At 46.8% G+C, this 23,349-nt stretch overlaps 1 protein-coding gene across 1 annotated transcript in view; it reads left to right on the forward strand.

Moving 5' to 3' along the window:
• Positions 1–18,272, forward strand: part of GMDS (GDP-mannose 4,6-dehydratase) — a 629,590-nt gene extending 611,318 nt beyond the window's left edge. The window contains exons 10-11 of the mRNA XM_043590959.1: positions 17,456–17,524; positions 17,834–18,272. Of these exons, the coding sequence (XP_043446894.1) occupies positions 17,456–17,524; positions 17,834–17,896 (132 nt within the window). The 3' untranslated portion in view covers positions 17,897–18,272. The remainder of the gene's footprint in view (positions 1–17,455; positions 17,525–17,833) is intronic.
• The last annotated feature ends 5,077 nt before the right edge of the window (positions 18,273–23,349 follow it).

The following is a 23,349-nucleotide window of genomic DNA, read 5'->3' on the forward strand; positions in this document are numbered from 1 at the left end:
CTCCAAATTATTACATCCTGGATTCACTGCCACCTGTAACAGCCTACCTTACCCCATGCTCATGGACCACTCTAAAATTCTGGGATTTCTGACTAGCCAGCTCCCTACAACACAGGGCACTAGCCCAAGCTGCATCCCCCATCTGAAATGCTTCCCCAGGATCTCCCATAGCTGGCTCCTCCTTGTAGTTAGGACTCTGCTTAAACGTCACCTGGTCTGTGTTCCTGACACAGGAACCATTTTCATCATGGTCTTGGTTTCCTCCCTGCTGGTTTGTTTACTGCCAGCACCCCCACAACAGAATGTGCACTGCCTATCTGTCTCATTGGCTGCTATGTTAGCAGCACTGGAACAGTGCTGTGGGAATACAAAGGCAGATTAGGTATAATGGGGTGGGGTGGGGAGAAGGTTGGAATGAGTTCAGGGAGTAGGGAGTCAGTTAGGACTTGAAGAGGGGAGAAGAATGAGCATGTGTGGAGAGCCTTATCTGACAAACACGCAAAACATCACATCCTTTCCCCAGCTCGAGGTTGTGGTACAAATGAGATTTTCCACCTGAGTCTCTCTGTCCCTAAGTCCCACATGTTTTACAGGGGTATAGTCAAAATAAATGAAGAGGAAGAGGAAGAACATCACAGGCTATAGGGAACTAACAGAATGATGAAAGGGGGTTGCCCATTGCTGCAGTCAGAAGTTTTGGTGGAGGGATGTCGGGCCGCTCTTTGGAGAACCAGCCCCTAGGCTTGGAATGGCCCCCAAGGCATCTTGCCAGATCCTCCAGGCCCTGGTGGAGCCCTAACGTTATGCACTGACAGTCGCTGCCGTCTGCTCAACACCAGGCACTGCTCTAAGCACTTACAGTCTCTGGTCTTTATTATTGGAAGATATAATTTAACAGGTTTATAAATCATAAAACTGAGGCTCAGGTAGTAAGTGACAGTATTGGGATTCAGCTAAGGTCCAACTGCAGATTTCATGCTAAACAAGCCCTGACTGCTGTGTGCCTGGGGTCCATACCCAGCACAAGGTGGGAATCCCATGCCAGGCTGCCCCCAGCCATACCAAACTGCAACTCTTGGAAGATTCTGTAACACCTTTGTGCCTTTCAGCTCCTGATCCTACACCTACACTGTCTTTACCTTTGCCCTTTACCATCCTCCCTCCCACTCATTCTTCATGACCCAGCTCAGGGAGCATTTGCTCTGAAAATGTTTCTGAAGGCCTTGGTCCCTGATGGGCTGCAGTCCCCTCCTCTGGCCCACTGTGAGAGTAGCTCACCCTAGCACCTTTTCTAGAGGGAAAATGTTGAGAGAATCCTCCCATTTACTTGTACAGGTGCCATGGTGACATACTTACACAGGGTACTTTTCAGTCTCACCATTAATGCTCATTCTCCTCCCCTTTCTTGTTGCTCTTCAGGTCTCAACTCTCTCTCTACTCCCTACACTCACATGGCCTCCCTCTCTGCCCATCTGCCGTGTCGCTCAGTCTTTGCTGTGGCACGCATCAGATGATAATGCCATGAGCTCACTAGTCTTCATCACTGGACCTTGATCGTCTCAAAGACCAGCAATTATGGCTACTGAGCGCAAGAATGCCTTAATGTTGCCAGGATTACATTACATTACATTTACAGAAAATAGGCCAAGAGGTCCTAATAGTAAAGCACGATGCAGCTGTTGTTATGTGATAAATATTACCATTGTCACTACTATCACCATGACGGTGATAAACAGAGACATCCCTTTCTTTCTGAACTCTCACTGTCCAAACTCCAGAACTAAGTCACTTTGGATAAAGTCTTTAGATACCACGTGTTCTCCAGACTCACTCCAGTAGTAATATCCTTCACTATCCAGACCCTGAACCTGAAAAGATATACACCCTGAGGAAGAGTTGCATTTCTGTTAGTTATGGTCATGGCAGTGGCATAAATAAGACTGGACACCTCTTTTGAATTCTGTGAGTTGAAGTCTTTTCATAGAAAAGGGTATTCCACGGAGGTCAGATACTGAGGAAAGGCCATTTGGAACTTTCCCAAACTCACAGAGTTCCCATGTCAGGCATCTTTTAGTATTCCTTGTGGTCCTAGAAAGCCAACAGTTCCTAGAAGATTCCGCCCCAGAGCCTGGTTCTGCCAGAGGAAGTCCACTGGGAGTCTCATGGCCTGGTAGTGTCAGCGGGGTACAGATGAGGAAGAATCCTTCCACAGGCAGTTGCCCACTGGTCTATGTTTTAGCTACCTGCAAAGTCCATTATCATGACCATTCCTGATGGAGCTTGAGGAGCCGATGGTTGTTTTTTCTTAGAAAACTGCATTAATCATATGAACCAAAACAAAATACTTCTTCATCTGAGGTTCCCCCTATAAAACCTTTCACCTCCAGCTGAGGGAAAACAATGAATTTGCTTTTGCTCTACAATCCATGGCTGTGTCAAAGTTTTTCAGAAGGTGCTGTTTTGACATCAAGAGCCATGTGCTTATTTCAGTGTGGTGTCTCCTGATAATGCCTCCCTTTTTTTCTGACTCAGGTTTCCACTCCTAAATCTGCTGTAGTGTACAACCCACGCAGGCAGTCTAACCAACAGTTTTAGTGTTTCTGGACCTCTAGTGAAGTGAAAGTATATTCCCCTTCTATTATGTCTTCAACAAATTCTCCAGGGTGGCACTTCATCCTCATTAAGAACAGCTGCTTGATGGGAATGTGTGACTTGGTGTATTGTACACCTCAACTGTCAGCCCACATACTAAACAGAGAAGGAGAAGGGAGGGAGTGTAGATAAATGGGCTAATTACCTGGTCTGGGGTCACAGAAACCTGGTTTTGAATCCAGGCTCTACCACAAACTGACAGTGGGCATTTACCGGAGCCTCACTTTCCTCATGGAGCACACAGGACTGTTAGAAAGTTTAACAGTAGGAGGTATGTAAAGTGCTTAGCACATGGCTCAAGCAAGGGACCCAATTAATAGGTGTTGTTATTGCCAGCTCAAAGCATTTCCCAATTTCCCCACCCCTAAACTAGTAATAGGTCTCAGAGCCTCTATGGACTTCTGGAGTGAATGACAGCCAGAAGCACTTCATGTCCAAGTCCTGAATGGTCAGAGCTGGGGCGTGGAGGTGGCTCATTGGCCCACTGAAGAGGGAACCTCTCTTAAAAGGCCCCTGAGTAGAAGCTTCCTAACCCAGCAACAGTCTCCAGTAGGCCAAGCCATTTGATTAGGATTTGCATCAGTGGTAGATTTGTTCCCCCACTTTCACCACTATTTATCAGGCAAGTGTCTCAGTGACATGCATAGCCCTGGGCAATAAGATACTGCAAGTATTCACTTTACAGCCACAAGACAGCTGAAGCACTCAGTCTGGCTGGTTATTTGAAAAGCTCCCCAAATGTTCAGGGATGTTTTCATGGGGAATGTTTGAAGCCATAGTTCCCTCTGGGCCCCGTGCAACACATCACTACCAAAACCACGCCTGTACCCTCAGGTCACCTGCCTCCTGACTAGTGCTCTCTACATGGAGCCATCCAGGAAGTATGGGCTGACCCACCCAGGAAGTGTGGGCCCAGCCTCTGTGGGCAGAGGTGACCAGGGCCAGCATAGACCTCGGCCATCTGATTGTGTGCTAAGTCACCAGCTACCCCCACTGCTCAGCTTACCAGGAGCAAAAGTCACAGGGCAGTGCTGAGGCTAAGCCAAACCAGGGCCCAGCTGGAGCAGAACTTGAGAACCACTGCTCCTGCTGCCACAGCCACTACGAAATGAGCAGTCATTAGGCAAGAAGATGCAATACATGATCCATATGGCACTCATGCAAGGCACGTAGTGCTTGTGCAGGTACCAACAATCCTAGCAGAGTGGCAAGCAGTAGCTTAGAGAAGGCACCTTAAAATTCTTCCAGCCCATTTACAGATGAGGAAAGCTTGAGTTATTATGGAACTCATGTGGAGGGCCAGAGCTGGGCCTCACCTCTCTGCTCTGCTCCCTCCCCATCATTCCAGTTCCCCATATAGAATCCCAGGAAGGTCAGGTTTGGGCAGGCTTTCCCAGTTCAGAAATCAAACTCAGAAGGAATTGACAGTGAAGTTATTAGGGCTGCCTTATGTGGCAGTAGGAGACCCATTCTGAGGTTGATGGTGTTGGGACCCAGACTCTGAGCTCCTCCAAACTGGGGGCTCTTCCCTCCACTGAGCATCAACCTTCTAGGAACCTTCACAGGGCTGTGTCTGCTTACCTGAGCCTTTGATTCTGTGAAGTCTCTGCCCTACACAATTGAGGTGTAGCAGTAAAACAAAGTGAACATAACTTAGAACTGAATCCCAGTCTTCATTTTGCCAGCCTTCCAACCCTGACTAGCCCTTTGTCAGTCCTGGCCCAATCTTTGGAACACCTCTCTCCTCTCCCCCCAAACTCAAGAATGCCAGGACCTTCAGAGTTGGTGTCAATCTGCAAAGATAGGCCTACTTTCTATGCCAATGAGCTTTTGTAGACTTGATGTGGCCAGAATTCTAGAACCATCCAATACTCTAGTCTTTTTTGTCCCTCTTTCCTGTGTTTATTTGCAGAGTACATCATGCATAGGAAAGAAACTGAGGCTCCTGTTTGGTGGCTTTATCAACTTACTGATCAAGAGAAACAACATAGTGATACAAATAATCCTGGGACTGATTCCTTGTGGCAAGAGGAATTCACCCCTTGATTTCCTCTGACATTTTTGAGTGTGTCTTCTCTGTCATCTCTTATCCCCCTTAATTATAAAGAACGATACCAAAGTGGGCACTACTTTGGAACTACTACATAGGAAAAAGTTCTAACTGCAGAGTCATGTCCTAAAGATAGTCCTAGGAAAGCACAGAAGAGCAAATCAACAGAAGCAGATAGGAAGTTATTACTGTTGGGCATTGCTGCTGTAGGGGTGGGTTATGTAAAAGAGTATGATCTTTATATTTCTATAATCAATAATTCCCCACATCCAGATAGAGCTATTATTTCCAAAGCATTTTCACATACACTCAAGTGTTATCTTAGGCAAGCTAGCAGAGTGTAAACCAAACTCTTGTTTTATCTGTGGACATTAAAGCCATGCTCCACTGTGGGCAGCCAGCAACTCGGACTCCAGGCTTTGTCGGTGAAGGCCGCTCCAAGCACAAACAGAGCACCTGCCAAGGGTTACTGTGCAGAATGTCACACTTGGAGTCCCCACCAAAGCTTTCATCAAAGTCAACCTGATTATTTTCCACTGCATTTTCCTGAAAGGATGTTATGATTTTCTAGATGTTTGGTGGCTGGCGATAAATCAGGCTTTTATGATGTCATGTGAAAGGCCACCTCTCGGACTTCCTCCTGCCACAAGCCATAGATTAAAAGCGGGACGGTTTGGTAGGGCATAGTGTACACAGTTTGGCTTAACCCTTTCCTTGCTTGTCCTAAGGCACAGCTGAAGCTGTCCATTAGCTAGGGTCATGGAAGAAGGTGAGCTGCCTTCCCCTCTCCTTCCTTTCACACGAACACAGCTGGGGCCTGTGGAAACTGAGCTCCTTTCTCTGAGTTAACCAGACTTCCTCAGCTAAGAGGCTTTGGCAACAAATCAAGATCCGAAACAAGACAGTATGTTCCATGGAATGATATAAGAGAACATAGGTAATTTCACAAAAGTAATCTTTTCAAAGAGCCTCTGTTTCATAATCATGAAAATGAGAGATTTCCTTGAAAAGGAGATAAAATCTAATGCCAATGAGGTTGTGATAAAAAGTTACACTCATACTTTGCTGGTAGTGTTTGTAAATTCATACAGTGTCTTTGAAAGCAATGAAAAGATTCTCATTCAAGCCCAAATCCTAGGAGTTCTCTGTGAATCCTCTTTCCTCCAAATCCAGTCCTTCAGCAAGTCTTCTCACTCTCACTATCTCTCCCCGCATCTGGGCTGCTCTCCTCTCCTGCCACAGCCCCGATCCAGGCTCCCGTCCAGCACAGCACCCACACTGATGCCTGAAAACATCCCACGGAGCATGTGCCCCCAGTGCCGGAAGCCTCCGGGGGCTCAGAACACAAGCCAAACTCCGTGTTTTGGGTAGTAGGCTGATGAAGGACTATACGTTTTAAAGCAAAGCTAGGTTCTTTCTCTGTAGATGAGTGAACCTTTACAGACATAGAATTTGATAAAAAAAAAAAAAAATTAACTCAAGCAACTTTCAGTGCTGTGTCCCATTGTCTTGAGAACTAGTGGACGGGTGCCTGGGTGGTTCAGTAGGTTAAGTGTCCGACTTCGGCTCAGGTCATGATCTCACGGTTCATGAGTTTGAGCCCCCCATCAGGCTCTGCACTGACAGCTTGGAGCCTGAAGCCTGCTTCGGATTCTGTCTCCCTCTCTCTCTCTCTCTGCCCCTCCCCTTCTCACAGTCTGTCTCTCTCTCTCTCAAAAACAAATAAATACATTTAAAAATTTTAAAAAAGAAAACTAGTGGAGAAAAAGAAGGCAGCTCTCAACAAGGAGTATTTGTAGAGTTTCACTCCGGCCAGAATTCTGCTCACACAGGAGGAAGTGAAGGGTGGGGCGCCATCTCTGCAGCCCTCTGGAGGTTGAGTGTGTCCTTGTTTGGCCAGAAGAGGTGCGGCCCTTCTACCACATACCCCAGCAGGTGCCAGCTCATAGGCCAGGTTCCTGCCTGCTGGCCCCATGACATTTCTTGGGCCCTATGTCCCACAGGGCCAGCTGAGCATAATCCTGACTTAATTGCAATAGCTCGGACAGAATCCCTTCAAGAGTGGCCAGATGGTTCTAGGTTGGGTGGCACAAACAAATCAAAGTGTGGCAGCTTTTTTAGGAGGCAAAGGGGCTGAAGCATGCCAGGCAAAAATATGTCATCCACCCTTTTAAACATTTAGCTAAAAGTCAGTCCCATTCATACTTTGAAAGATTGCATCGGCATCTGAAAATCAGACTTGTGAGCTATATCAAGTTGAGTTAACCAGCTGTATGACTGTGGCCGGCCAGCTGCAAATAGTTTACGACACAATCTGTGACTAGAGAGTAAAGTCTTGTGAAGACACGGCTTTGCTGGGAGAGACCTGGGCCCCGTGATAGGGATTACCCAGCAGGCCAGGCATGATCTGAACTTTTTTTTACTTCTCCAACTTTGTCTTGGGCTCTGATCACCCTCGTTCATTTTGCCCAGACACAGTGGCCTTCTCTCTGCATCTCAGACCAGTGGTGTTGCTCCCTAAGGTCCTTATACCTGTGGTGTCCCTGAAAGACCCTCCTACCCCAGGACTTCCTGTGACTAGCTTTTTGTTGTGATTCAAATCTGGGATCATATGTTACTTCTTTAGGAAGGCCTTCCCCACCCGGCCTTCCCACTCTTTATCAAGCTTGCTCTCTCTTCTGTCTTTGCCAAACCATCTCAGTAGTTGACATGGTCTTATTCACATCTCCTGTCCTCTTGACTGTCTCTCCCAGCTGGAACATAAGCTCATGAACATGGCCTTGTCTTGTCCACGGCTACTTCTCCAGCATCTAAAACTATAAACATTTGGCAGCAAAGGATCAAGAACATTATGAAATGTTTACAGTAATTGGGGGAAAGTAGAATACAAAATCCTGTGTACTCTGGTTACAGTGATTCAAACAAAATGACGATTTAAAAATAGTAGTAAAGGTTAAGTGCAAGGTTAAAGTAACATACAAGCATCAAAGAAAAACTATAAGACAATCCACTTAAAAGATTACATTTTCATCTGTGATATTAACTATAAGAAATTAACAGGATAGCTTTCCCTATAATTCAGTGATAAGAGCAACACTAGCTAGCCTTAACAGTGTAAAATGAATTGGAAATAGTGCTAGCTACTTTCTATGTGTAATCTTGAATTCTCACAGCAGCCCTGCAAGATAGGTGATGCTTTCCCCATTTTACAGATTTAAAACCTGAAGCTTAGAAATACTGAGAAACTTGCCCCCCACACAGCTAGGTGGTTGAGCCACGATACAAAGCCAAGTCTCTCCAGTGACGTCTCTGTATTGGTGGTGGTGTCTAAGAATCTTTTGTTATTGAGATCGAAGTTATACACAATGAAAGGCACAGATCTTAACTATATATTTGGGTCCACTTTGACAAATGCATACACTCATGTATGCTACACTCCTATCAATGTAAAGAACATCACCCAAAAGTTTCTTCGTGCACCTTCCCTGTTGATCTTTTCCCCTGTAACCACCGATCTAATTTCTATCACCATCAATTAGATTGCCAGTACTAGAACTTCATACACATTGAATCATACTGTATCTACTCTTCTCTGTCCATTTCTTTCATTCGTCACTGGAGTATGTTCCATATTTCTATCTGTTGTTACAGTCTTTATTATTTAGAGACCTTTGTGCCACTCAAATTAGTGAAGCATAAAGTATATTGCTTATAGTACTTTTTAGGGAGGGTTTGTACCACTGGGCATTGTGAGTGCTGGACTAAGTATCAGAAATCCTGACTTCTAGTCCAAAACCCTACTACTAGATGGCTTTGTGACATTAATCAAGTTATTTGTTTAAATATCTGTATAGATACGTAGAGGTATAGGATTCTATTCCTCTTATAAAAATATAAAAGAAAGAATGCCAGGTAACATGTGGTATAGATACCCAGAAGCCTGGTAAACTCTCTAAAAACCATGGTAATAGGAAACCAAATAATGGATAGATAAAATCATAAAAAACCTAAATATTTGTCTTAATGCTCTTTTCTCCATACCTCTCAAAAACCTTACTAACAAATGCCATCATACTTGTCTTAATTTTTCCTCAAATATAAAATATAAAATATATTTTATATATATAAAATATAAAAGTCCCTAGAGAAACAACCGTAAAACAAGAATTTGGACTTAGCTGCCTGGTTAATCCTAGAGTTTCTTAAGTTACTGAGGGCATGAATGCTTGAAGGAATGTGGGGGTATACATTTGAATGACCCTGTCATATAATTTTTATTTTGGTTGGGAGGAGGATGGATGGTCAGATGGATGGATGAATGGATGGACAGACAGACAGATGGATGGACTGAAAGGAGGGAAGGAAAGAAGGACTACTGAAGTGAGTTTCTGAATTTGAGTGACCTATGGTACTATATAAAATGAAAAAAATCCCAAAGGAAAAAATATCCCATCTATATTATGGAGGCATTCATATCACTTACAATATTTTTTAGTACTAATATTCAAAAGGAGGGCAGAACCTTTTCTAAGGGGTGGTGTGTATTTCCTAACAAACTGCAAAGGAACAAGCTTAAGGAAAATCACCTTCGCCTGTTGCTATTAGGGGTCTCCTGTGACCCAAGTCAGCCTCCCCCAAGTGAGAAGGTACCTTCCCTGGTGACAAGGTGGCTCCCCACCACATGCATGCTGAAGATAAGCTGCACAACAGAGTTGGGCTTTAACCCTCATGGATACTTTGTACAGTGCTTTCATCCCTAGGAAATGGGCACCTGAAACAGATACAAGATCTCTTGAGTTGCATTTTGAATGTGATTGCCTGGAGATTTAATTAGCCGATGTATGTAAAGTACTTTGAGGTTGAAAAGTACTAAGTGGCAAAAGAAAGGCAGCCTGCTTCTTGTGCTCCAGAGTGCCACTTGCCAATTAGGTCACAACAATCTTTAATCGGTCCACTTAAAGGTGCTTTATCTCCTTTCCTCAGGGTTTGTGTCACCTCCTACCAGCATGGGTAAATCTTTACACCCTAGATCCAGTTATTAACAGTAACCAGTAATTTCCATCGAAGATGGTGCTGGCTTTGAAGCCTGGAATGCTGAGGTCACTAACAATCTTATCTCCCTTTCATTAACTGGCTCTGCATCACAACTGTGAGTCAGCCCCCCATATCAACTGTTTGGAGTGAAGAAATCAGAACCAAGAGGGCTCCAGTTACAGTACTTAATCTAGCTTTCCCTAGCTTGATACTCCTGTAAGCACCAGGGATCAAGAAATAAAGCTAAAAACAACAACAAAAATTAACTCTATGATTACAATGTAGATGTAGAATAGGTACAGAAAGACATTAGTACCTCATAAATGTGTATGATGCAAGCCTACATCCTATTCCCCAAATCCTATTGCTTATTTTATTTAAAGCAACCTATTAACACCAACCTATGAACAGACAGTTCCCCCAAAGCTACAAAGCACAGCTTCTGAAAGATGTTTTCCTTTGCTCAGCTAGCTCATTCACAGCCTGTCTGAACAGGACAGGCCCTGAAGGCCCTCAGGGCTGGATGCTGCAGATGGCTGGACAGCTCTTGGGACCCTGCTGTAAGGGCACCCTGCTCCTCTGCCCCTTCAAATGAGGGGAGAAGCTGGGCCTTAGCATAGCATGCGTTGTATGGCTCTGTATGTCCCTTCCATGCAGGATAATGGACCACTGCCCTCGTCTCTACACGTCTCAAGTATGTCTGCCTGAAGGGGCTTTCTCCACAATATTTTTAAAAACCTATTTAAAAGAAAATTAGTGTGGTTAAGTCCTGTATGTCTCCTGCATGATTGTGTTGTCAGTATGTCTTATAGAGTGCTTTTTGTCTAACTACATTTCTTTCTTTTCTTTTAAATTTTTTTGTTTATTTATTTTTGAGAGAGAGAGACAGAGACAGAGACAGAGTGTGAGCAGGGGAGGAGCAGAAAGAGAGGGAGACAGAATCCGAAGCAGGCTCCAGGCTCCAAGCTGTCAGCACAGAGCCCAATACGGGGCTCGAACTCACCAACTGGAAGATCATGACCTGAGCCAAAGTCGGACATTCAACCAACTGAGCCACCTAGGTGCCCCACTGCATTTCTCTTTCTGTGCTAACCATATTTTTAGAACACATGTTAAAAAGAAGCATCTAGGGGAGCCTGGGTGGCTCAGTTGGTTAAGCATTCGACTTCAGTTCAGGTCATGATCTCGCGGTCCATGAGTTTGACAGCTCATGTGCTTGACAGCTCAGAGCCTGGAGCCTGTTTCGGATTCTGTGTCTCCCTCTCTCTCTGACCCTCCCCCATTCATGCTCTGTCTCTCTCTGTCTCAAAAATAAATAAACATTAAAAAAATTTTTTTAAAAAGATGCATCTATATGTAGGCTGCACTATAAGTGCCATTAATTGGGTTCTCCCTTAATAAAGTGAATACTTTCTTTTACCACCTTAGGCTTTATTTACAAGTGGGAGCATAAGGAATACAGTGTTCTCATTCACTGTCCATGAAAGCTCTACCATGCTAAATAGATTTTTCAGTAGTGTCTAAGCCATACACACACAGAAGTATTTCCTTCCCTTTGTTTAGTAGCTCTTAATAGCTCCTGGTTCCAAATGATAAATGCTACCAATTGAAAATAAGTGGTCCCCAACCTAGACTAATGGGATCACTGAGGGGTCACAGGATCCTGGAGACCCCCTCAGGCACCATCCAAGGGGTCAGTACAGCACATCCTGAATCATAACTAACCAGGCTCACATGCAAGGCCACCAGTGGAGGTGACAGTGGTGATGATGTGAGGGCTCTGCAGGGCATTCAGTGTGGGGTATATATGTGTTACCCTGTGCCGAGTGCCTCCCAGCAGCCTCCATCCGGGTAACTGAGGACAGGGACACAATGCAGGGCCTGCTCACTCAGTTTTGCTCCCTTTGCCACTTTATCTCCACTGTCAGTACGTTCTTCGCTCATCAGAGCCGGTGCTGACTGACTCAATTTCCCTGAGGTTGAGCCCAAGCATTGTTTGGGGTCTGACGGCATTCTGTCAGCTCCTGCTGATGGACAGTCCCACCGAGTCCAGCTTCCTGAGCAGACGAGACGGCCTGCTGTTTTCTTCTTGTCTCTTATCACCTCTTGTCATTAAAGGAGAGGCCTTGCTTCAACTTCAATTTGTGCTGATATATGGCAGTAAAAGGGAAGAGAGGGGGAAATGTTCGTTCCGTTATTAAGGCCACTGCCTTTCTTACTGCTCTGAGATTCACTCCGTCTCTGGGAAGGTTTCAATCAAATGATGTAGTTGTGAGCATGGAAGAGTTTAAATTGCCCAATAAGAGACATACTATATTGCAAACTTTCTGGGGGAAATCTCAGTCTTCATTCCCCCACCCCATTCTTGCTGACTCCCAGCTGCACATCTTGAATCTTGACTGGGATATTCTAGGCAACTTTAAAGCTTTTTCCATTTTACTGAAGTTTGTTGTTGTTTTGGTTTTTGGTATTTTGTTTTGCTTAGCATTTCTTTTTCTCTAAAAAGAAGCATTTCCCCAAGAGTAATCTTTTTCTGCTCACTCCACATTAGCATAAAGTTAGATCAAGAACCAAATTTGCTTCATTCTTTTATTCCCTTGGAACCTAAGCTATTCCTCAATTTTGCCTTTAAAAAAAAAAAAAAAAAAAAAAACAGAAGAAATGAATATCCAGTGTTACTCACAGCTCTGTATTTTAAATTCTTGAAGATATAGCCAGGGCTTTCACCAGTCTTAGTTTTCTTTATTAACATCCCCTGTCTATACATCTTCTCCTTATTTGTAGCACTCAAGAGTCAATTTCTTTCAATATGCACATTAGAAATTTAACAACATCCTGCCAAAAGTGCTCACACTCTTAAAATGGTTCTCCACCTAAACAGCTGTCTTTTGCAAACCTCACAGGCAGACCTGTTGAGGAAACATGGTATCCAACACATGATTTGAAATAAATATTTAAATTTCCCCAACACAACCACAGAGAAAAAAGGAGATAAAGAAAAGTACACTATGAATTTTGAGAAGTTATCCTATGTTGTCAATCTATTTATTAGCATTCCCCACAGTGATTTTCAGGAGAGAGGGTGGGTATCAAAGACATTTAATGTGTTAAATGATGATCAAAATTTTAAAAAGATGGGGGCAGGGAGGAAAGAAGACTAACCGGTGTGATTTAAAGATGCGTTGTTATCTTGATTGAGATAAAAAAGGCACCCAGGAGATTTGAGGAAAGGGAACTATAGTTAGAGTAGAAGATAATGGCACAGCATGGTCTCTCCTTTTCTGGATTTTATGTTAACTACTGTGGGCTCAGGAACTGGCTTAATGACTTTTCCAGGATTTGGTCTGGCCCTTTATCAGTTCACTATAACAAGAACATAAGCCAGGAAAGCCTGAAAAATTGCTGCAGCAAAACATGCCCTCCTACTGGGTTGCTGTTTCCAACTCTGGCCATTGGCATTGGGCCTGTAGGGTTTATGCCTAGACAGAGCCATCAGAGGACAGCTCCTAAAGGTCTGACCAGTCAACGGTAGGCAGGGAGTCCGAGAAAAAATAAGGGGGCTCTGGGCATCTGGACTTGCACGTTTTCTCTTTGCTCATGCTGTTTTGCTGCTGTAAAATGCTCAGCTAAACCTAATTGAATTTGACAATAATAAATCACATGTTGAAACTGTATAGCTCACCTAAGGAATAGCAATGGAAACAGTGAAGACACCAGAAGCCAGAGTTCAGGAAATGTCATATTCACATAGAAATGCTTTAAATTTTTCCCAGAGCTTTATTCTCTCTCTCTCTCTCTCTCTCTCTCTCTCTCTCTCTCAGAAAAGCTCCAGACCACCCAGTGCAGAAAGTCCATTTTGGAAAGTGTACATAAAATCTCCTTAATCAGCTCTTGCCCCTGTTGTCATACTATGACTTTAAGCCTATAAATAAAGAAGGAACTGAACTGTCAAAAAAGAAGAAAAGGACAAAACAGATGAATCATTCTTCTCTCTCCTCCTTAGGAGCTGATCACACCCTAGAGGAGAGGATTTGTCAAATGTAAAGGGAAACTGTAGTGTGACCTTATCTGCCTCCCTCTCCCTCCCATCCCCTTCCCCTCTCCACCCCACCCCAGCATTGCCCCTGTAGTCCTGTGAGAAGAGCGGTTAGTTCCTGATGTTCTTGTAAGAATCCAGCTTCCCCAATCCCATTTCTTTTCATGGTAGCAGAAGCCTTATTTAAAGAAGCATTTCTGTGTCCTTGCTGTCATTCCAGAGCCACCTATACTCCTGGGCCACACTTTCCCCACCCCACCCTTTAAGTCCACCTTATGCCCCAAACCCTGCAGCCTAAACCATTTACTATATATTTTCCCTAAAGGGACCCAACAGAAAGAAGTAAGAAAATCCTTCAGGAGAAGTGAACAAGCTAGGATGTCCCTAATCTTTCCCTAAAAGTTGACAGGGGCAAAAGCACACGGACTAGTCTAGATGTTAGCTCAGTAGCAGCTGGCATAGAGAGCTGCTGCTTTGTTTTGATGGAACCTCATCCTCTTCCTTCACTAGGTCTCTTGGTCTAATTAAATTTCAGGGAGACAGAGCCTTGGCAGAAGGTTAAAGTAAGCTGCTAGACTGGAATGTAGGAGCTGGGCTCAAAACTAAATTGGGAAGTTTAACTGGGTGCGTCTCTGGTTTCAATGAAATACTTTTACAGTGTATGGTAGCAATGTCTGTTGCTGAGCTTTTGAAAACCATTTTTCTTTTTCCTTAATTGTAGTTCCCTAGTTGTTTTTATATTATGAGCTACTTGTAGAAAAATACAGGAAACATAATTACAATACAAAGCTCCCTTTCCCAAGCCTACTGAGATCATTTGAAGCCAAAATGGGTTTTAGGGTTTTGCTAACTATAAGTTCAGAGCCATGAATTGCATCCTATGCAATGCTGGTTGATTTACAGCAAGTGTTATGTGATTAAACAATAACCATGTTTCTTCAAGCTATGTAACTGCTATAGAATTGAGGGAGGCTGTGTTGCTTCATGACGCCACATTTCACAGCTCTCTGGGGAAAAAGAATGAATATCTTTGTGTGACTTTTATAGTAAAATAGAGAAGTATTGTGGAAATATATACAAGTTTATTTAGGGAAAAGAAAGAGAAATAAATTAATTTGTTTTTCCACTTATATTTCCAGCACTCCATGCAGTGTTAAATTGCCAGTTATTAATTTTTGTATCCTACTTTTCCTGAAGAATCTGTATGTGGACTGTTAGGACCAGCAGAAATAACTTGTTTTATTATTATTTAACACTCTGGAGAGGAAATCAGTACTTCACTGTATTGTGAAATGCAAACGCCTTTGGGAGTTTGATTTATTCAAGCCTAAAAAGTAATGATGGATGATGGAGAATGAGCGTTGTTGAATGTACTCTGTTAGAGAACGATTTCAAGCATACAGTACAGGGCGCTGCCGCCCTTATTCAAGGTGGGTCCATTCCAAGCCCCACCTCCAGTGATGCTTAGAACTGTCAATAGTACTGAACTCTATGTATACTATGTTTTTCTTCCTACACATACACACCTATGATAAAGTTTAATTTATAAATTGGGCACACTAAGGGATAAACAATGATAACTAATAAGAAAACAGAACAATTATAACAATATCCCATAATAAAAGTTATGTGAATGTGGTGTCACTCTCTCGAAATACCTTACCGTACTGTACTTACCCTTCTTGTGATGATGTGAGATGATAACATACCTAGTGATGAGAGGCAGTGAGGTGCATGACGTAGGCATAGGGGTAGGCGACTGCTGACCTTCTGACTGTTTGCCTGCTCCAGACTCAGTTGAAGGCAGGTAACTGAAGCCATGGAAAGTGACACTGAGGATAAGGCAGGACTATTGCATGCTCATTCAGAAGTAGCATCCAGACACCCTTCAGTATGAAAGTCTCAGTGAAGGTGGGCACCAATTCTGCCCAGCCCTTTATGGCCTTTCTGATCATGAATCTCTAACAAACTCCCCACACGTGCTACCTTTCAGGGAATCTGAAGAAAATCAGTGGGTAGGCTTTCAAGCTGCCGCTTCATTATCTGTTACTTTCACTTGATGTAACTGGTTTTAGGCTGTTCTTTAATATTGTGTATAACTAAAATAGTTTCTCAATGGGGTATGTATCCTGTTTAAAGTACAGCTCTTTGTCATACCACCTTCACATTCTTCTGTCTTAAGGACTCATCTTGTGTACTGTTTGATGAATACATTTGTACATGTATTTAGGCAAAGCTAAATGTTTATTTCACCCCCCCCCAAAATGGTCTGTTTCAAAGTACGTCTCTTTTCTTTCTTTCTTTCTTTCTTTCTTTCTTTCTTTCCTTCCTCCCTCTCCCTCCCTCCCTCCCTTTCTTTTTTCAAATCCTCTTGAAATTCTTATCTCAATGTTCTTCCGAATCAGTCTCCAGAAATCTATAATAAGAAATGGGTGAGTGAGGGCTGAGGTACAGGATTTATACATCTCCCTATAGTTTTCTATTAGACAGTTTCCTTCTAAGGAAGTCTCTTAAGTGGATGGAAACTCTCCTAAAGCAGTTCCATGCCTGAACTGGTAAAGCTGAGCAGGGCCGACCCAACCTGAGTCTTTGGCGTTATAAATAGATGATAGATAGATAGATAGATATTTTGATAAGACCTTGTCAGATGGGATAAGAAACGCAAGGATCAAGTAAATGTCAGCTTCGTGTACAGGAGCTGGAGGGTCTTTTCAAAATCAACTTGATCTTCCACCAGAGCAGTTAGGGAACGCTGGGCAAAGGAAGGAGTGCGGTGGAGCTGAAGAAGCTGCAGGGTGCTGGCTCTTCGGAGCTGTATTTTCAGACAGCTGGTTGCACGTATTAGTGGGTCTTGCGGTGAAGTGGCTTGAGATCATTATTTTCTAAGGAATGGGACAGAACAGAACAGAAGAGAAAATACGGTATGTCGTGCCCCTGGACAGTAAGGGCGAGGATTGCTTCGTGAAACTTCAGTTTCGTTTTATGTGCACGCGGGTGTGCTGGATGGCAGTGAGCCGCCCGTCTTTACCGTGGGTCAGGAAAGCTCGAGGCCACCGCCCGGAAAGAACAGCTCTGCGGACCGGGGATTACCCAGCCCCCCGCCGCGGAGTCCCGGGTCCCCCAGCGCCGCGCGCCAGCACGCTGCGGACCCGGCGTCCCGGAGCCCCGGAGCCTCCGGGGTGAGTCGGAGCGCGCCCGCGGAGGGCTCACGGCCGTCCGCCCTGCAGCGGAGAGGAAAGCTGCTGCGGAGCGCGGGGGCGGGGAGGAGGCGTCTGCTCATTTACTCCTCTACTTGCCTGAGAAGTGCGGTAATTCGAAACAGTTCTCACAGTAGCGTCCCTGACAACTTCATGTTGGGGTGTGTGTGTGTGTGTGTGTTTTAAGTCATTTAGCGTCAATGGGACGCCGCGGAGGGGAGGGGTGGACAGGAGGAGGTGGCTGCGTGAGCTGGGGACGGAACCGCTGTCACGGTCCGCACTGATCTGTGCAGCGCATTCTTAAACGCGACCTTCCCAAGATTTACGGCTCCGGGAGCCGCGACTGAGCGTGCCTGACGGGGACCAAAAGGAGGGAAACGGGGAGCCAGCCGTGTGCATCCTGAGCTGCCCGCCGACAGCAGCGGGAAGGACGCCGCCGCCGCCGCCCCCGACTCACGTCTGCTTTATCTTTCCCTCCCCCCGCAGGACTTTCTGCAAGGAGATTGCACCAAAGCGAAACAGAAGCTGAGCTGGAAACCCCGGGTCGCTTTTGATGTAAGTGCCTTTTTTTACGGCAGAATCCGCTGGCCCGCTCGCTGCGGGGCTGGGCTGGGTCGGGCCCGGCGGGAGGGGTGGCCGGCCGGGCGAAGCAGCGAGGCGTCCGAAGCAGCAGCGTTCGGCCCCCGCCGGGCGCCCGAGGTGTCCCAGGCTTGGAAGGAGAGGAGGGGGCAGGGTGGAGGCGGGTAGGGTGGAGGGAGGGTTGCCGAGGCCGCTCCGCGCGCGCCACAGAGGGTGGAGGTGTCACCGGGAGAGTGTGGCAGAAACTTCTCCTTCACCGCCCACCCCCTGTGTCTCGGGTCCCAGGAGCTGGTGAGGGAGATGGTGGACGCCGACGTGGAGCTCATGAGAAACAACCCCAACGCGTGAGCGCGACCGCGGAGCCCCGAGCCGCCCCTGCCGGCCTACGGTCCCTGCTTGGAATCGGCGGGTGCGGGGCCGCAGGTGTGATCCTGGGAGGGGCGGGAGAATCCGGCCCGTTCCATGCGACCCTCCTTGCCACTGCGCCTAATTCCCGCCGTTAGGATGTGGGACGGCTGAGGTTTGTAGCAGCCGGGACGTGGCACTCCGGGGTTCGGCCCAATTTCCATTTGTCGAGGCCTCTTCTGAAGGGTTTTGTGAAATCAACAAGATGTTTTAATCACAAGTTCACTATACTTGAAATTATGTCATTAGACAACTGAAATTGTGGGGCTTTCAAATTGTTTTTCTCTTTTATTAAAAATGTCCTTTCTATGAACTAGCATGAACAGAGTCGATGTCAATGTTTTTCCCGAAGTATAAGAGCGGCTATAAGGACCCCCAAACAAAAACACCCAAATTCTTGCCTTGGAGTGAAATAGCTTCCTTTAAGCCTCCCTCCCTTTGGAGAGAGCCCCTGCAGGTAGACCCCTGCTGGGCCTGAGCCTGGCCTCTCTGGAGTGTTCTCCTAAGGCTCTGCCTGGGACATTTCTTTCCTTCTGGTGACAATAAGCCACTCTATCCAGCCGATCTGGAAACCCAGTTCCTGAAGAAAGGAGGCATTCACTCCCCCTCAGGTCTCTCTGCTGACTATAATTAGAACCCACGGGGCTCCCACCATCTCAAAAGAAGTCTTGAGAAATAGAGGGGGGCTAGAAGAAGCAACGTGAAGGTAAGTAAATATTGTTGGAACATTCCAGGCCAAAGCCCCTGATTTACCCAGAGGTCTCTGAACCCATGCCTTTCCTTGTGGTCTAGAATCTTTCACACAATACTTATTTCCAACCACTTCTCAGTACCAGATCACTTTTTAAATCTAATTTTGATTTAGTCATTCAATGAATTTATATTAAGTAACTAATATATGCCAGACATTGTGCACTTGAACTACATCAATGTTAATTAAAAATTATAATAAAGAGGTTTAACTTGGGCCTCAGATCACTGGATCCACTTTTATTGAGTGCATCATTTAGGTGGCCTGGCTTTCACCGCAGGTATGTTCTCCTGAGCTGTGTACAGTGGATTAAGGCAGGTTAAGGCAGGTGGACACATAAATGTATATAACCCACAAGCAGCAAGCAAAGATTTGTGTACAGGTGTATACTTCTGCATGAAATACAATATTTTGCCCTAGAATAAACTGGGTCAGGACTCTTCTTTTCCCCCCTCACTCCCCCTCCAAGGAAAATAAAATAAAACTTTACAGCAAATGGAATTCCAGCCTTTGCACATGCTTGTGTGAATGCCGGTGAACTATTTCTGAATGTCTTCACCGGCAGGTTTATGATCTGGGGGAGGACCCAGGCTCCAACGGCTGGCGGCAGGAAAGAGGGCTCTTTGTGTGGCTGCCTGAGTTGCTGCAAGAGCACGCTGGCCAGGGGCAGCCTCGGCTTCGATGGAGCAGAACTGGGGCAGCTTGAGCTGGCCCACCCGGTTCTCAGAAGCTGCCCCAGGACAGGCCTTCTCCCAATCGGGATGCTGCTAATGGGAAACAGATGGTCCTGGAAGGCTGGGCTCCAGGACTGAAATGGCTGGTGGGCACACATACACACTCACAAATACACAGTCACACACATTGTCACACATCCAAACACTCCCATGCACACAAATACAAATACACACCTACAACCTGCCATCTCACACACTGACACACAATAGTCTCACAAACACTTGAAAACACAACTCACAAACCTGCTATCACAAACACACGGCCACACACATAGTCTCATAAACCTCACAAATCACACACACATTCCCCTTAGCCTTGACCCTGATGGACAGGCACCCCCTCTCCTCCTCTGACCCCATGAACCTTCACCTCATCCCACACCCAAGCATAGAGGCCATTCAAGGGTCCTTCAGGCTTTGCAGTGGCCCCATGTAATTGTTTTGAGGCTGTTAGCCCAAAACCATAAGCTCCTTAGTAAGGATCAGGAGGGATTCTAGGCAGGGGCTTAATGGAACTGTAGTGGAGTTATAATGTTATATTATTTTTCTCACGATGGCCCAGAGCATCAGTTTTTGAAAGACACAAGAGTGTTTGGTTGCAACCTTCTTTCTATTTCTGAACCCTCAACTGGGGGGAAGGGGTTGGCTTGTTTGGCTTTCTGGTCTCCTTCTGTTTAAAAGGTGAAAAAGGGGCTTCTGGGTGGCTCAGTCGGTTAAGTGTCAGGCTTTTCGGCTCAGGTCATGATCTCACCGTGTGTGGGTTCAAGTGCCACATTGGGCTCTGTGTTGGCAGTGCAGAGCCTGCTTGGAATTCTCTGTCTCCTTCTCTCTCTCTCTCTCTCTCTGACCATCCTTCACTGGTGTGCTCTCTCAAAAAAACAAACAAACAAACAAAAACAAAAACAAACAAAAAAACTTCAAAAGGGTGAAAAAGAGAATATATTTGCTTAGGTATTTATGTTCTTTCTGTGCTGTGAATTTCATTCAGAGATACCTTCAGGACAGTTCTTTTTATTAAACAGTGTCTTCCATCTTAAATCTCAACTCAGTTTCACTGAACTTATTTACCTCCCCTTTTCCTGGTTAGCCAGCCCTTGCTATTCAAGTATGATAAAATAGCTTCCACCTTTTTTTTTTAAAGTAAAATCTAAGAAAGTCAAACTTTCAGTACATTCAAACACAACACCAAAGGCGCCAAACACCACATTTATGCCCCTAATGAACACCAAGGTGCATGGATACCTGGGCCACCCAAGCACCTCACTTTCAACCTGACCTGCCTGCCTGCCTCTGTCTTGGGAGGTGTCTGCTGTCCTTTGTCTTTAAGGAATTAGGAGGGAGCTAGGCCCCGCATAAAACTGACACACCCCTACAGCTGTTTGGGGATAAAGGCCTGCAGTGCAGGGAAGTGTTGAAATGCTAGGGGAGATAAAGTTCCCCGCCAAGATGACTCCTCAGGAAACTCGATTTCAGGTCTACCGTTGTGCGTCAGTAAACCATGCAAAACTGCTTCAGGCTTCCTCTTGGTCTTTAGTCGCCTTACCAACACCAAGATTCCATAGAACCCCTGCTCGCTGGATAGTCGACTGCTGGCATGAAACTTTCCCCGTGTTCTTAAAGCTGGAAGCTGGAAGCAACTCTTTAAATTTTCACCTCAAGTTAACCTTAAACGCACTGTTTACAAATAACTTTCTAAACCTCAAGAAAAAGCCTCAAAGCATCCCAGACACCGTGTTTGTATTTGGAAATTCAACCGGGAATTCTCAGTTGTAACCTGGATCCCAATAAATCCAAGCCCATACGTCATCTATTTTTCACAACCTGTGCTTGCAGGTTTGCGCGATCGATCTACGTATGGTACGCTGGAAGGGGGTGCGGAGCGCTCCCACCCCGGTTTTCCAAAAAGATCGTGCACTCGCGCATGTACGTATCTTACAAATAGTTCAACATGTCCCAACATTGCCACCTACACCTCTCTAAAAATCGTTGATATTAACTGGAAGTGCCGAGAAGTTTCACAAACGGCAGCGACAACTGGGACACAAAGCTGCTCTGGGAGCTGGTCCACCCTCCGCAATCGGGGGTTTCCCACCATCCACGGCGTCTTTTTCGAGCTCACAGGGTCTGGATAGGATTTCTTTCGGGAGGCATAGGGGGCGCTGCTGCCTTGCTCCAACTAGGCCCCAGTCCAGGGCTCCCAGCGACCTCGCAGCCACATTCCCTGTCGCACGCACAACCCGGGAGCGTCGAGCACATTTTCAGGGACTGTGCCATCAGAATTATTACTCGTCACTGGGGCTCTAGCCACTTCGCTTTCCCGAGCCCGTGTGGCCGCCATTGCCTCCCCTTAGGCCCTAGCTGCGATGCTTCCCGCAGGCCGCCTTGGGCTCACCCTCGCCCCCGTCTGGCTCTCCCCGAGTGCACTATGTCCCCAAAGACGTTTCCAAGGCCTCCGTTACGAACGACGACACGGCCCCACCCCACCCTCACCCATTTCCTCGGCCAGTGTCTCTCTGCTGGGAGGCCGACGACCGCGACCTGACCCCGGCCTCGCCGCCTACTCCCCAGATCCCTCTCTTCCTCCAGGGTCAGGGATCACACAGCGGACGCCCCGTCTCAGCTGCCCCTTTTGATCTCTAAATTCGGGACCGAGGTGCTCGCCTCTGTGCACACCCAGCATGTAAGGTGCCTAAGGGCCCGACGACAGGTGCTGAGGCCTAGGATGGCCCGCGTACCCCGCTCACTAGCCCAGCAAGTTCGGGCGAGGCTCTAACTCAGGACCTCCAAGCTTCCTCCAGGACACCGTGTGCTGGGGTGTTGGTGTGGCGGACCGCGGGACCGACCGGCGCCGCGCGCGTGCGCAAGCGCCGGCCGCGCTCCCTCCGCCCACACCTGGGAGGCTAGCCCCGCGCACGGGTCGGGGAGCTGGGGGAGGGGTGCGCAGCCTCAATCTCCCGAACAATCGAGCACCAGCGGGGGCTAAGGAGGTGATGGAGAACTGTCCTTAAGAAGGAAACCCTCCACGCCTCAGCCCTCGCCTAGCTAAGGCGCCAGTGCGCACGCGAAGCCGGGCGCTCACAAGCCTAAGACCTAAACGCGAGAAAACACGGATTGGTGAACTGGGGAGACAACTGAAATTGGGGCTCCCCAGACTCCTGCCACTCTGAGACGAAGCGCTGGGCACGGGCCAGCTTGTGAGGAAACCGCCCAGCCCGAGGCCTGGGCTGGAGTGGCGGGCCCCGGGCAAGGGAATGTATATTTGGAAGGGGTCAGGACCTCGGCTGGAGTCTGGCTTTTTATGGCGAGGAAGCCGCCTGGGAAGGGCCTTCTGGCGAGGCTTTCCTGTTGTGCCACTTTCCCCCCGCCGCCACACACACCCGCCCCCCACAGCGCCCGAGAGGGAGGGAGGCCCGATCCGGCGGCACCCCCGGGCCCCTGGCTCCACGGACCCTGTCTTGGCTTCTGAGATCGTGGATAGGCCCTCCCGGGAGCCAGCCCGCAAATACGGAGCAATGATACGTTATTTCTCGGTCAGCAAACGCACTGTAAACAACTGCCCAGTATCTCCTGGATATTCCATAGAACCAGAGTGGGAGTGGGCACGCAGGAAACCCCCGTAAGGACCCAGGACAGGTGACCTAGGACATCAGCCGCTCGAGTTGTCTCTGGGAACTCCTAGGACCTAGGCAGCCCTTGGCTGTGGGAACGACAGGGCCTCCACCCACACACATACCCCTCCCGAGGCTTCCCCCCCCCATACTTCCGGCGGAGGCTCCGCGGCACCCTTTCTCCCCGAGTTAGCCCACCACACTCCTCCTCTCGCCCTGACCTGAGCGGCCAGCTGTGAAGCCCATCGTCCACTGTCCGCGTGAGTCCTCCGTGGGTGATAGCAGACATCCTCTTCATAACCT

This window comes from Prionailurus bengalensis, chromosome B2 (genome assembly GCF_016509475.1).
Source record: "Prionailurus bengalensis isolate Pbe53 chromosome B2, Fcat_Pben_1.1_paternal_pri, whole genome shotgun sequence".
In the NCBI taxonomy this organism is placed as follows: domain Eukaryota; kingdom Metazoa; phylum Chordata; class Mammalia; order Carnivora; family Felidae; genus Prionailurus; species Prionailurus bengalensis.